The 15,282-nt window shown below is 37.6% G+C and overlaps 1 protein-coding gene across 8 annotated transcripts in view; it reads right to left on the reverse strand.

Moving 5' to 3' along the window:
• SMC2 (structural maintenance of chromosomes 2) overlaps window positions 1-10,190 on the reverse strand; it is a 46,106-nt gene extending 35,916 nt beyond the window's left edge. For 2 of the 8 annotated variants that reach the window (XM_017884355.1, XM_017884362.1), the window contains exons 1-9: window positions 9,977-10,156; window positions 8,942-9,170; window positions 8,203-8,352; window positions 5,990-6,112; window positions 4,863-4,901; window positions 4,350-4,460; window positions 4,124-4,168; window positions 2,319-2,552; window positions 1,938-2,087 (exon numbers count right to left, since the gene is read on the reverse strand). In XM_017884355.1, coding sequence (XP_017739844.1) covers window positions 1,938-2,087; window positions 2,319-2,552; window positions 4,124-4,168; window positions 4,350-4,460; window positions 4,863-4,901; window positions 5,990-6,112; window positions 8,203-8,352; window positions 8,942-9,109 — 1,020 coding nt within the window. In that variant the 5' untranslated portion in view covers window positions 9,110-9,170; window positions 9,977-10,156. Of the gene's footprint in view, window positions 1-1,937; window positions 2,088-2,318; window positions 2,553-4,123; window positions 4,169-4,349; window positions 4,461-4,862; window positions 4,902-5,989; window positions 6,113-8,202; window positions 8,353-8,941; window positions 9,213-9,650; window positions 9,939-9,967 lie in introns of those variants that run through there. The other 6 variants (XM_017884354.1, XM_017884357.1, XM_017884358.1 and 3 more) reach the window with 6 other exon arrangements.
• Window positions 10,191-15,282: the final 5,092 nt, after the last annotated feature.

Below are 15,282 nucleotides of genomic sequence, written 5' to 3' on the forward strand. Positions count from 1 at the left end.
AGAATTTCAATGCTTCAGCCCAGTGTCTCATGTTACTCCAGGGTATAAACCCAGAAGAGGCTGTTTTCTGGGGTCCCTCAGCTGCTGTGCAAGTTGGGCACATGCAAATGAAATTCTAACCACCTTAGGCAGCTTTTCTGAGCCTTGGGGGAACGGCTTGCAATGAATCCTAGACTTCTGTTTTCCCTTGTTGCCTATCAATAAGTAATAAATCCATTTCACATAAAATGTCGTGTATGAATGTGTTCTGTCTGCTGTCCTCAGACAACATGGTAACCTGCATACAATAAACCTGCTTCAGAGTTCAGGAGTTAAGCCTGCTTACAGATTTGCAAGGTATCAACATATAGATGATATTTAGAGTTACAGACCTGGATGAGACCACCTATGGCATGAATGTTTATAAAAGATATCAGAATGCTAGCCTTAGAGCATACTAACATTAAGAGATCTAGAAAAATAAGGGACACAGAAAAGAAGGATGAAAAAGGAGCAATCAGTGTGTGAAGCTTAAGGACATGACAAGACTAAAGAAAAATGAACCCAAAACAAGGCAGGTCCACATGTTTAGAGCTTTACAAAACCTTAAAAAAAAAAAAAAAGTAATTGGTGAATTGATTTCGGTTGTTGGATGCCACAACACAGACTGCTACATCACATTCATATCGCTTCAAAATTTTGTCTAAATTTTCTTCCACTGTTTCTTAATTCAACCATTGTATTTCTCTGCAAAAATATCTAACAGGGCAGTATAAAGAAATTATTTTCAAAACGTTAATTTTTCTTCAGTGAAAGGCAAATGTACATGTTCACTGGGACAACAGAATCACCCTCAAAAGAAGTGCCATAAGCTCCAGAAACACACCTACTCATCTGACTATATACTTGACTCTTCTGTTACCATGGATGACCTATTTCTAGTTCTCATGAAGGTGACCTCTATACGTTAGTTCCTATCCTACTTTCAGCTACCAAAGGGCCCTATTTTAACAACTCTTCCATCTCTCTCTCCTGAATTACAAATGACGCCTTTTCTACTGGATCTTTTCTGTCAATATAGAATTTATTTATCCCATGTAAAATCAAGCCAAAAAAACCTTTCTTCTGTATTACCCTCCAGTTAGCTCCCTATTTCTCCTTCTTTCAGAAAACTTCTCAAAAAGTTATCTATAGTCACTTTTCTTTTTTCTGCTTTCATTCTGTGAGAGTATGAACACAATCTAATCAGGTACTCACGGACACTTCTCCTTGAAATATCTTTTTTACCTGAACTCCAGGACAACTTACTCACCTAATTTTCCTCACGCTACTCAATCTGTTTTGAATGTTGAACTATCCCAACATTCAAATACTGAAAGTATCCCAGGGCTCCAATCTTCTTATATATACTTACAGCCTTGATCATTTTATCTAGTCTCACGGATTTAAATAACACCTAACATTGATGATCCCCCCAAATTTGTATTTTTGCCTGGATTCACTATTCATATATTTAAGTACCTAATCAACATCACTACTCAAGATGTCTTAACAGGCTCCTCAAGCATATTACATTCACACTGTATTTCTTAAGCTTATCAAACCTGTTCTCCCTACTCTCCACCTTACTTCAATGGCTACGCAACTTAAAATACCAAACTGTACCCTTTTTCCCCTACACTCCTAATCCCCTTCCCTGCTTTACTTTTTTTCCACATCAGTTATCACTATACAACATGTTACATGTTTTATTTTCTTTATCATCATTTCCTCCAATGGAATGAATGCCCACAAGGCAAGGACTTCTGACCATTTGGTCCAGTTGTAACCCTAGCCCAAACAATTGTACTTAGTGTACAGCAGACACTCACTAAATATTCATGGAATACATAAATGTACACTAGTGAGACTATATACTTGTCTACAAGTGGCACTAGTGGCACATTAAGCTCACTTACTTCAACCATATTTTTTTCCAGTTCTTTGCGTTTGCTTTCTTCACATGCCAGATTTTTCTTCTTGAGATCAAATGCACTTTGAGATTTAGTATTAACTCGCTGAGCCTCTGCAAGAGCATCTTCTAAAGATCGAAGTATACCTCCAATTTCCTGTAATAAATGCAGCCAAGTCAGCCACTTATATAAAATTTGTTCATGTTGTCATTTTATTGTATGAGTTCTGTATCAAATACTTTTTTTTATAAGTTATTTCATTATCTTACTATAAGATTAAGAAATCAATACAACAGACAATGCCCACTGAATCCTAAATAGTTACCATATATAATGTAGTACGTTTTTCACAGAGTATATTATCAATTCTAATACATATGTTCAGACCTTATCTTTTCTTTTTTCCAAGTCTTCTATTTCATGATTAAGTGCTTTTATTTTTTTATCATTCTCAGACAATTCCTCCTGCAGCTTTATAACTTTATCTTGCATTTCTTTTAACTCCTCAGCTGAGCGTGCTTTGGTATCTTCAGCCAGCAAAAACTGATAAGCAATATATAAACGACTCAAATGTTCTATTTCTCTCATCACTTTTTGGTACTCCAAGTAGGAAGATCTTTCCTGAAAGGGAAGTCACAAAAAAAGAGTAACTCAAAATTGTATTAAAAAAAAATTCAATTACGCAAGATGTATCAAATTTCTCATTACATGATATAATAGATTTTGTCCTGTATTAAACAATTATAACATCTTAAATTTTAGGCTACTTTACATAACATTAGAAGTCAGGACTTTTAGATAGCATTATACCTTCTCTAGTGAATCTTATTTGGCTACTTCTTCTAATATATAATTGGGCAGCTGAGTTTAAAAAAGAAATATGGACATAAAGTTCATAAGCTAGTGTTAATAAGTCTGTTAAAGACAACTTACACACCCACCAATGATACACTATTACATAGATTCTGTAGTAGTATTACCAAGAAGCCTACTCTAATATTCTTTGAAGCACTACTACAAGCACTTGCTCCCTCACATCATTACTAAACATGATTCCCAGAAGGACCTACTGGGACCAGATAAAATAATAACTAAAATCCTTAATTTACACTTAAAAATCAAATTCAGAATGATGAAATGATCTGTCCATGTTGTTAGATTTAGAAAGAAATTGTGGCAAAATCAAGTCGAGGACCTAAGTTTAAATTCCTGATCTAGTGTTTTCTACTAAATCATGCATACAAAAAGGGTACCTTCAAGATTACAATTTTTCCAGTAAAATCTACACTACTATATGGATTCACAAGATAGCTCTGAGTAGTACCAAATTTCAATGAGCATTTAATAAATTCCTAAATGGATATCTTTAAAAACGTTTGGCTGGGCACAGTGGCTCACTCCTGTCATCCCAGCACTTTGCGAGGCCGAGGTGGGTGGATCACTTGAGCCCAGGATTTCAAGACCAGCCTAAGAAACAACAAGAAACCCCATCTCTACAAAAAAAAAAAAAATAAACTAGCAGGGTGTGGTGGCATGCATCTATAGTCCCCAGCTACTCAGAAGGCTAAGGTGGGAGGATCCCTTGAGACTGGGAGGTGGAGGCTGCAGTGAGTTGTGATCACACTACTGCACTCCATCCTGGGCAACAGAGTGAGACTTGTCTCAAGAAAAAGAAAATGTAGCTCATAAACGCATTTTTTCATGAAATACTGCCACGTCTTTTGATGTCAGGAGCAGCAAAGATTATAGAGAAAATTCAATCCTCTGTTTCAACACCTTCTGCTTACAAAATACCTTGACAGCAATAATTATAGTGATAGCCCCTCTTATCCTGGAAATTGTTCACTCTACCAATGAGGGTGTCTAAGAGTGCCATTATCTTTAAGAAATGTTGTTCCAGTCAATCCTATTTATCTAAGAAAATCCAGACTTGCTTAGCTTCAATAAAGTATTAAAATTCAGCATAACATTTTCTGAAACTATAAATATTACTCTCCAATATCCTATGACTCAGTAGATAAGTATATATCCTCTGCAAGCAGAAGGCTCAATTATGGACTGCCAACTCTAATTCCTTATCTCATCGCAGGAAAAAACCCCCAAGAAATAGTATCACCATGTGTATGATTTTGGATATATCGCTCACTTTGAAAGACATTCTAATAGATTATCCTCAAATATACAGAATATACCTCTTTTAATTTTTGAATGGTTGGAGTAATCTCTTCTTCAAGTATCTGGAAAACAAAGAAAAATAGTATTTTCAGCATGTAAAGTACTATTAAAATGTATTTGAAAGAAAAGTAGCATGGATGGCTATGGAAAACTGAACCAAGAAAAAAATTTTCCCTCTTTACAGCAAAACTCTACATGCAAAATTACATTCTTCTCCAAAATGTTTTATATGAATTAAATTACCGTCTTAATTTCTTTCAGCTTAGCCTCTTTTTTTTCTATAGTTTTCTGTGCAGCTATTTTTTTGTATTCATACATCCTGGTTCCAGCTGCTTCTTCTATCATGGATAAAATCTGGAATGACAATTTTATTAACGTTTAGTATCCAAGACAATGTGTCCAACTGGAATTTACATTAAATATAACATTTTTGTCTTGACCTCACTAAACATCTTACCAAAATTTGGCCCAAATGAACCATTAAAGTTAAATACAGTAATTTCACACAAATCGTTTCCTGTAGGCTTATTCTCTAGGAATGAATTCCGACATGAAACACCAGTTGAGTAAGACTCCTTTACACGATCAAAATCAATTTTAATATCTGGGCATAGTGCCAAATATTACACAAATATACAACTGTCTTTACTAATCATTCCTAAACAATGTTTCCAAAATTTTAATAATATTTAAAATTGTCTGAAAGATTAAATATCTATACCAACTATTTTTAATGTCCATAAATAGTACTCTTACCTCTGGAGGTTTCATATTTAATACTTTGGTAATTCGGCCCTGAAAATAAAATGGAAACTTACTAAGATAACAAATTACAGAAAATGTTTATCTGTACTGCCATTCATGTTTATCTAGACTGAAGCTGCTTTATCTCAATATACCAATCTTTGGGGATCTTTCCTTTATAATTCTTCCATGATTCTAGAATTTTGGAACTTTACTATTAACTTTCTCACTTACCAGTGATACAAATTAGGGAAGTTAGGAAATGATACAAATGAAATAATTCATTAAATGATAAAAAGTTAACAAGGACCATGTTTCTGAGACAGTTAACATTCATAAGTAGAAATATTCAATTTTAAAACAGGTAACTATAAAAAGAAATTGTGGCATAATTAATAAACTTTCAAAATTTATTTGAATAATAACCCTCCAGGATAATTCACAAAACAGATGACATACTTCTATGCTTCAAATAAAATAAAATATTTTATATCAATGCCAGTAAACCATTAAATTCATTCATTACCAAAAACAATTAAAACAAAACACCTGCATGCCCAGGTCTCAGAGAATCGTATTACTAGAATGTAGATTCACTTAAAAGTAAGTTTTCAACTTTGAGTATGTGTAGTGGAAATATTTTTATTTTGGTCCCACTGAGATGCTCCCATTGACTTTACTGTAATTCTCTCAAAGGATAGCTGGATGGGTCAAATGACATAATGTAAATGTAAGATAAAATCAGCCTTTACTCCTTATTTGTGTAAATCTCTAAATAAGCAAATTATTCAAACTTTTATACTTGAAATATTAAGATGCATTAATCCAATAATTTAAAAGGACATATTATGGCTTTCTTTCTTTTTTTTTTTACAGTTAACATGTATTGTTCTTTTAGTGACAAAATAAAAGTCAAGAAAATCACTCCTAAACATTCTAGAAGTGTCAAAGGTCTATAATACAATAGAATATATCACTGCAAGTAACTAAACCACATTTCTTAACAGATGGCCAGACACAGCACAATAGTAAATAAAAAGTATAAAATCCAAAACATATGGTACTTTTATTTTAACTGCTTAAATGTAAAAAATATCAAAACTATTACGAAAGTGACATAAAGATCTCAAACAAAATACCTGCATGATGAGAAAGTGAGGGTTGTTAACATTAAGGCCAACAGAACAGAAGAGATCCTGTACTCTTGTGTTGTTAGCATTGACTCCATTGATTAAATATTTATTTCTACCACCAATAACCACCTATAAAAGAAAGCAATTTTTAAAATATTCATGTACATGCACACCTTGTGCTAGGATAAATTACTAAGCATATTAGCTTACGTTTATTTGTTCTGTCCAACTAGCAGTAAACAAAACCAATTCTGCATAAATAGTGGAACAAGTATGACATAGCTAAAAACACTAACTTGAGTCAGGACAACTGGTGTTTAATGCAAGTACTTTTGCTAACTAGTTATGTAATTACACACAAGCCTCTTACCCTGGCCTGCACCAGACTAGGTCTCCAAGGTTACCTTCTAGCTTTATGTTTCCAAGTATATGTAAAACATACTTTCCTTTCCTAGTTACCTTCTTTCTGTAATTTTTCTACAGAGGCTAACTTTCTCTACTTTTCCACAGGAATAGACGTCAGACAAAGTAGCTTGACATCAATTCTTGACAAGATTCAAAAAGCTATTAATAAAGACATGATTTGTGACCATTTAAAAGAAAGGGTAATTACAGAGCTTCAGTATGGTTTCACTAAGTTATCTCAGACACCATACTCTACTATCACACTTAAATTGTCATTTATTGGGTATGATTGTCTCATCTACCAGACTGAGGTCCTTAAAGACAAGCTCTGTTTCTCATTCTTCTAACTATATCCCAGTACATTCAAGAACACCCAATATACATCAAGTATTTAATAAATATTGAATAAATATTGGTTCATTTCTTTTCCTGACAGGACTACTACGTTGGTAGTTCATATACTAATGTATTTGAAGAGACCTCTCTGACAAAAACTTTATAATTTTGGTGAAGATACAAGTTTATAGCCTGAACGAGGACAGGAACAATTAGGTAGATTATTAGTAAGACACTTAGTTCCTAAAGGATAGATATTTGATGGATGCCTAATGACATAGAACAGGATTCTGTCCTAACCTAGCCTATATTTCTTTTTTTTTTAAATCAGAGGCTTCCATTACAATAGAAGAGAAAATCTGTAAGTGATAAATGCTAAGATGGACAGTAAATGGGAGTTGACCACATTTTTAAAAACAAAGCCTTGGGCTGGGCACGGTGGCTCATGAGGCCGAGGCGGGCAGATTACAAGGTCAGGAGATTGAGACCACCCTAGCCAACACAGTGAAATCCCGTCTCTACTAAAAATACAAAAAAAAAAAAATGAGCCGGGTGTGGTGGTAGGTGCCTGTAGTATCAGCTACTCAGGAGGCTGAGGCAGAAGACTCTCTTGAACCCGGGAGACGGATACTGCAGTGAGCTGAGATGATGCCACTACACTCCAGCCTGAGTAACAGAGCAAGACTCTGTGTTTCAAAAAAAAAAAAAAAAAAAAAAAACCTTGACAAGCTGAAAACACTGCCTGACTATATTAATAATATATGTAAAAGAATTGCTCTGCCGGGAAAAATAGAAGTAGAATATCTAAAATGAAAGAATAACTCTAACTAGACCGATTTTGGCACACTCAATCCAAGGTGTCATTAAAAGATAGATAGATGAATGCAGGGGCAGGGAGGGAAACTGGAGCATACCTGGTATAATCAGGCAAGTGAAAGAACTAGGAACAAACATCAATGAAAGACCTGGCAAGATTTCACTTAGAACTAAAACACATATACTTGCAGATCACTTAAACACTGAAGTAAGGAATAAGTCAGATTTGCTCTTAGTGCTCTGAAGAGGATTAGGATTAATGAATAAAATTTGAAGACAGCAGACTCTGACAAAATTTATAGGGGTAACTTTCTAATAAGACCTGTCCAAAAACAGAATGGGTTATCACAGAAGACTGCAAGATCTCAAGTACACAGGTGTTCAAGAACAGCCAAAGAAGATTCAAGTATGGTTTAAGATTTCAGCATAGTTGAGTGCTTATACCAGATGAATAACTTTTCAGTTCTCTTTCAGTTCTCTTAGTGATAGAGTGTGCATGATCAAAATTTTAATGTAAGGAAGATATTAAGGAATCTAGTCAGAATTTAAGGCACCAATTTTGCTTATGAACTTTCTCTAGCACGTTTTGCAAAGGCATAGGGCCAAAAACCACATCAGACATAAAAGGTCTTAAGATATCGAAATGTTTAATAGCCACTCACCTGCCTTGTTACTGTGATTTCATCATGAACCTCAAATCCTAAAGGACTTTGCTTTTTGTCAGAATTATCAAATGTGATTGACACGGAGGCTTTGGTAATACCAGCCTGCCCATTTTTGTAAACTAAATCTTGTAAATTAGAAGCTCGAACCTAAAATAAAAGAAGAAAAGTGTATCAATTACAAAACTCCCTACTGTACAAAGCAGCACTAAAAATGACTTCCTTGCTGTTGGAAAACCCACCAACATAGTGTCCACTAAGCAGACAAGGATAGGCAGCTGCATCCTCTGGCAAGGAAAATAGGTAACAACCGGCAATGGACACTTTTCTCTATAGAACCTTTTCAACTCTGAATTGAATTGTTTCCTATTCATTTTTTAACAAAAAGTTACTTTGCAAGATATAAGGAAAGCCAGTCCCAGTGATTTTCACTAGTCATTCAATCCATTAGCAAGATTTGAAAAGGCATCATTACACAGGGTTGAAAATACTCTGGAATGAGACTACTTTACAGTCAGAAAGCCTGAGTTTTGAGGCATCGTTACTTATAAACATCTCTAACATAAACATCTCTATGTTTCTATTTTCTCATCTAAAGGAGTAATAATAGTTTCCTTTAAAGGTGGCAGTGAGGCGTAATTTACAAAAGTATAAAACACAAATGAATATTGGTAAGTCTCCAAAGTTCAGTGAGGATTCTCCTGCCAACTTAAAATAAATCAGAAAGTTTACACTTTACCTGAGACAGGTTGGAGATGCCCAGCAAAAAGCAGATGGAGTCCAATATGTTTGATTTTCCACTACCATTTAAGCCAGTGATAGCATTGAAGAGGGGGTCAAAACCATTGACTTCGGTTCTCTGAGCATAGGACTTGAATCCCTCTAGAATAATTGACTTAATATGCATTTTCGATACTGTCTTGGGTCAGCAAACCTCTGACAGGAATCAAACAGGCCACAAACCAGTTCTGTACGAAACAGAAATACCACCACCTAAGTGGAATGTAAACCTGGAATCATAATGAACACGAGGCAAAAACGGTAATGATAGGGTGACAGAAATAAAACAGCCACTTGACAAACTATCTTGTCTGATGTAAAGACATCGTTCATCTACTCAAAAATATAACAGAGTTAGCCACTATCTGGAAATTAAACCATTCAACTGGGAAGTCTTAACTATTTCTTACACCTGTTTTTCCAGGCTTGCCTTCTACTTTTATCATACTCTAGCTAACAAAGACTACGGATTATTTCATATCCCCTTATCTTTGCCCATAATGTGCTTTTTTCTGATACTGACATAGCTTACTCTCTACTGCACTCACGTCTTTGCTCAAATGTCACCCTACTGGAGTCCTCCCTGACCTCCCTGTGTCACTTCTCCACACTCCTTAACTCGGCTTTTTCCTTCATGGTACTTAAAACTGATATTAGACGGTCATTACTTGTCTGTAAGTTCCTGTACTATCTTCACCTACGTCCATCATTGCATCCCCGAATTGTGCTTGACTCCGGGAGGAGGGGAAGTCATTTAAGTATTTACTAGGGATGAGATGTATCTCATATTCTCCAACGTCTTGCTTTTACTCAGGCTGTTAACTTCGCTTCTTCAGGCCTGTCTACACCTCTTCGCCCTACTCCAAGGCCGAATAGGATCTAGCCTTTATTTCTAAGGATCACCTAAGGTCCTCCTCCCCATAGCCCCCGCGTCCCGCCTCCCGCCAGGATGTCTGTCCGGGCCCAACCGGCCGTGCTCACGCACACGCCTCACCGCTGCCTCAGGCCAGGGCTTGACGCACCCCAAAAGCTCCTCCGGGTCACAAAGGCAGGGAGCAGGCCAACTCTCTAGCCGCGGCTACTACGAAGAGAACATCACCATAGCGGATACAACCCCTGCCGCACCGCTCTCAACACCCGCGCCGGAACTATTTATTCCTTTGAATTTCGGCGCGAGCAAAGGACCCCACCTCCATTGCTTATTTCCTGTGCTGGTGCCTAGGAGTTGCCTGTTTTTAGGGTTCCATTTTTCCCCTACACGCGAAGGATTAAAGCCGCAGGGCAATAGGGAGTCTCGATAATGGCAGCTCCGGGGACTCCCAGGCGCGGGCCTGGGTACTACAGGAGCAGGTAGTATATGTTCACACCGGCGTCCGGCACGCTATGGTCAGCCCCACACCTCGGCCCCGGGTCCTCGCGCTTCGCTAGCCCCGCCCCTCCTCGGTCCCTCTAGTCAGCGTTCGGCGCCCTGCAGACTCCGCCTTCTCGAGTCCTGGGGGGTGCTCGCCGCGGCTTTCTCCTCTTCACGCGAAGCAACAGAGTCAGGAGATGGAGAAGCATTCTTTGAGTGCTCTCATCGGTTCTGTTTTGGAAGCCTCAGAATCTTTTTCGGTTGGCTCAGATTGCTGCAAAGTAAAAGCTGTATTTCGTTAGGGCCGGAGAGGCACAGTCCTTCGGAGGACTCTGGCCCGCGTCCTGGCTCCGTCCCGCGCTGCCTTCGGACCTCGCCGAGCCTTTTTATCTGAAATTTTCACGTCGGGAAGGGATCGTAGTCTACTGAGAGCTGTTCTGAGCCCAGAGGACAAGTTGTGTGGTGCTAAGTAGCTGTTCACCTCCCTTACACTGGAAAGCGTTGTAATGATAAGCCTACCTAACCTGTCAGGGATTTTTTTTGGAAACCTTTTAAGACAGTTCATATTTATTGAGTTCTGAGTGTTAGGCTATGTTCCAAGGGGCTTTTTAAAATCCTCGTGGCAACCCAGTGAAATCAGAAATTGCCCTCGTTTTATAAATGAGTTAAATGAGTCCAGGTAAAAGGTTAAGCAGTTTGTCTAGTAAGCTAGGATTTGTTCCCAGTCTAGTTCCAGATTGCATGCTTTTAAATACATACTAGGCTCCATGCATAGGATCTAGTACTACTCACCAATCCTGTTAATTGGTATGTATTGTTCTTTAGAAAGCAAAAAGGTGTCAGCATTACTTACGTTTCCAAGCACGTTGATACTAAAGAGTTAGGAAGGGTTTAACTCCGAATGGGTATGGTATTATTCTAGGTGAGGTACAAAAACATGGTGTGGACAATGCCATTTTGGGATGGCTTGATCCTTTTGGGCTTCCATAACAATATCATAGACTGGGTAGCTTATGAACCACAGAGGTTTATTCTTCACATTTCTGAAGGCTAGAATGTCACAGAACGAGGTGTGTCTAGGAAGGGGTGCTTTCTGTTTAGTGGATAGCACCTTCTGACCCTGTCCTCACATGGTGGAGAGGCAGAGGCCCTCCCTTGGGCCTATTTTATAAGGGCCTTTCCTTTCTTCCCATTCCTCACTTCCCAAGAGGCCACTTGCTAAAACCATCAGTTTGGGGGTTAGGATTTCAAAATGTGAAGTTTGAGGGACACATTTAGACCATAGCCTAGGGCGTGTTTTTAAAGTTGCTTTCTTGGCCCTGGAATGGCAATGCAGTCATCTGAACTGGTCTTAATCTACCAGGAATGGGCCTAAATTTTGAAAATATTTCTCGATAAGGGAGTGAAATAAGTTTTATGGTTTTTTTTGTTTAAGAAAGGATTCATTTATTTACTCTGATATGCTTACCCACTTCTGTGATGTCAACCATGGGTAGTGACCTAACATTAATTTACTTAAGCAGATATCTTTGTCTACCTTGATTCCTGCATCCCCTAGGCTCCACAGCTATTCAATTGTATTGATTCTGTTAACTCTTACACATTTACTTTCAGCTGTATCTCCTTCCTTTTATCATTTTGTGAGTAAAGAATTTTAATTTGCCAACAAATCCTAGTGTGGACGTAGTCAAGTTGTGAAATAAAGTGATTTTTGGTATGGAAATATGTGTGAAGACAGACTGTTAGTCTTTGCACTTTAACAACTAGCTGATACACTTACGTCAAATGGATGAAAACATACAAAAGCACTGTTGTTGGATAAAGACTTCTGGGTGGTTAGAAGAATGTGCAGATCTAACTACTCCCATTAAGACCATTGATCAAAATGAAAAATGCTTATACAGGTGGAGAGCTCTATCAGTTTTAGTCTTATTGCATGCCACAACCACTAAGGAATTACCGCTAAATATAGGACAAATGGACTTGAGGAAATCACTGATGACTAACTTCAAACTCTGCCTCCTGAGATCACCACAGGTGAGTGGAAACAATCAAGGTGCAAAGCCAGTAAAACCCCCTCATTTGGAGATGTGAGGGGTAGAAACAGAGATAGAGTATAGGGTAGATGCAGTATAAAGAAAACACTGTTCGTGCTTCATCACCATGGATTAAAATCGTTTGAAAGCTTCAACGCTAGCAGGCAGTGTTTCAAGTGGAAATCTGGCAGCTAGTGGAGTCTGAGTCCTTATATGGAAGGCATCAGTACTAGCAAGGACACACATACAGCCCTAAAGCAAGACCTAGGAGAAAAAGTTGGTGCTCTACTCTCCCAGGGAACTAGAAGGAACCGGCTCTGTCCTGGGTATACTTTTCTAATTTTAGAGTGCTAAAGAAGCTCTTCTCACAGGGACCTGAGTGAATCCTTTCTCCTTGGAACAAAGGACAAGAAAAAAAAAGGATTTTCCCACAGAAGTAAGGAATACTCATTTTGTTGAGATACTATTTTTAGGTTCAAGGGAATGAATTGATAATGACAGTTTATATTTTTACATTTAGCAGCAATTTTATTTTTTTAGAGAGGGAGCCTCACTCTGTCTCAGGCTGGAGGGCAGTGACCTAGCAGCACTTTTTGAATACAGTCATGCACCACATAATATTTCAGTGTCCGACTACATTGTATGACTATGGTCCCTTAAGATTATAATGGAGCTGAAAAATTCCTATTGCTTAGTGATGTAACATCATAGTGCAACATACTACCCTTTCTGTTTAGAAACACAAACACAACATTGAGTTACAGTTGCCTACATTATTCAGTACAGTAATATGCTAGAAAAGTTTATAGTCTAGGATCATAAGGCTATACTATCTAGGTTTGTGTAAGTATACTTTATGATGTTTGCACAACAATGAAATTGCCTAATGAGGCATTTCTCAGAACCTGTCTCGTCGTTAGGCAACGCATGACTGTATTTTATTTCTAACGCCATGTTATTTGAACTGTGGGTTCACCAAATATAACCTGTTCGACAAACTTGCAAAGAAACCAGCTAAGTATAATTCAAAATGAGGAATAGAAAAGAAGGTTATTATATTCATTCACCAGTGGGATCTGGTTAGACCCATTCATCTTCATTTCAATGACAATATTGTTTTCCAAAATACATGTTCTGTTTGTTTTTTTGCGAATTCTGCCTATTCTTTCATTATGATTTCTATTATTTTGCCCTTTTAATCAAGTTATATGTCTTTATTTTATTTTCTGTTAGTTCTGTTATTTTTAGCTTTTCAGTTCCTAACTCTTGTTGACAACCTCCACTGACTCTTACTCAGTGATTTATTTCCTCATGTGGTGTTCTTCTTCACTGGGGTGGTTTTGTTTATGGGACTCTCTTATGCCCTTAGTTGCAAAAGAGTCCCTTTAGAGCAATTATGCATTTCCTTCTGCCAGCATACTGTAGCTCTTAAAGATCCGAAGCATTTTCAAATGATAATTTCTCAGTTTGTGGCTCCTGAATTATGCAAATATTGTAAATTTATATCTGTTGCAGGGCTGCAGTTTTGATTTCTCATAAGTACCTTATGTTTTTTCTTTTTTTCTCCCCATCCAAAGCCCCAAAGAACAAACTTCTTCATCGCTTCCCCAAACTAGTAGATTACCTTTTTCCAGTTCTAGTGGCTGGCTATTCCTAAGGCTCCAGGTTTTACATAAGGGCTTAGTTCCAGCTCACCTGCCTCATTAAAGCTCAGCCTTGTGCTTGGACATTAAAACCCAGCTACTGGCTCCTGAGGCATATAGCCAAGTATAGAATTTTGGGGGGCTACCGAAGTATCAGTTCTGCTTTCTGCTATTCAATTTTTAAAATTTATTTCGGGCACTGAGAATTTCCTTTTTGTTGTTTTCTGTTTTTAAGGTTATATATGGTTTATATAACAATAATTATATTTTATCCATCATTTCTATGAGTTTATAAAGGAAAGCTCAGTCGACCATGTTGGAGGAGGTCTTCTCATTTACTTTTCGTGAAGAACATCAGTGATCTTTGTTTTGCTCCTCCTGAGTCTTCCTTACAGAGCTCACATTCCATATTCAAAGTCACTTTTCCTAAAAATCAGTAATTACTTCTCTAACGAAGTCTGGTACTAGGTCTTAAGGAAGTATTTTCAGCAAGGCGCAGTGGCTCATACCTGTAATCCCAGCACTTTGGGAGGCCAAGGTGGGCAGATCAGGAGGTCAGGAGATCGAGAGTATCCTGGCCCCAACATGGAAACCCCATCTCTACTAAAATACAAAAATTAGCTGGGTGTGGTGATGCGTGCCTATAATCCCAGCTACTCGGGAGGCTGAGGCACAAGAATCGCTTGAGCCCAGGAGGTGGAAGTTGCAGTGAGCCAGGATCTTGCCACTGCACTCCAGCCTGGTGACAGAGGTTTTTTTTAAAAAAAAAAAATTTCATGTACTACTCGTAAAGTAAGTTCTATTCTTGTTTCATATTCGTTTCTTTCTGTTTTTCCAGTTATCCTTGGCTTTTATCACTTGCATGCTGGTTAATAGCCAGAGCTACCTATCTCACCTCTCTTCTGCTTTGTCACACCCCTTCTTTTATGGGGATAATTATTGGCTTCTGTTCCTCAAATGTTATTCTCATTTTATAGTTCTCCTTGTCATGGTAGTCCATTGTTACTTTTTATTTGAAATCCACACACATCTGCCTGATCCTCCTCCAACTCGTTCCTTTTTATTACCAAACTCAATTCTTACTAGATTCAAAGAGAGTCTTCACTCTCAGAATTTTTTGTTTACAAAACCAAAACTGCTTCTGCAGTTAACATCTCCACTACCTCTTATACCACTCTGCAGTCCTCTACAGTCAACAAATATATCCTAACTTAATCTTCTACTTCAACAAGACTCTGCCCTCTCTAAAATTTATATATATATATATATA

The sequence above is a fragment of the Rhinopithecus bieti genome, unplaced genomic scaffold (assembly GCF_001698545.2).
Source record: "Rhinopithecus bieti isolate Rb0 unplaced genomic scaffold, ASM169854v2 scaffold_12088, whole genome shotgun sequence".
Lineage (NCBI taxonomy): Eukaryota > Metazoa > Chordata > Mammalia > Primates > Cercopithecidae > Rhinopithecus > Rhinopithecus bieti.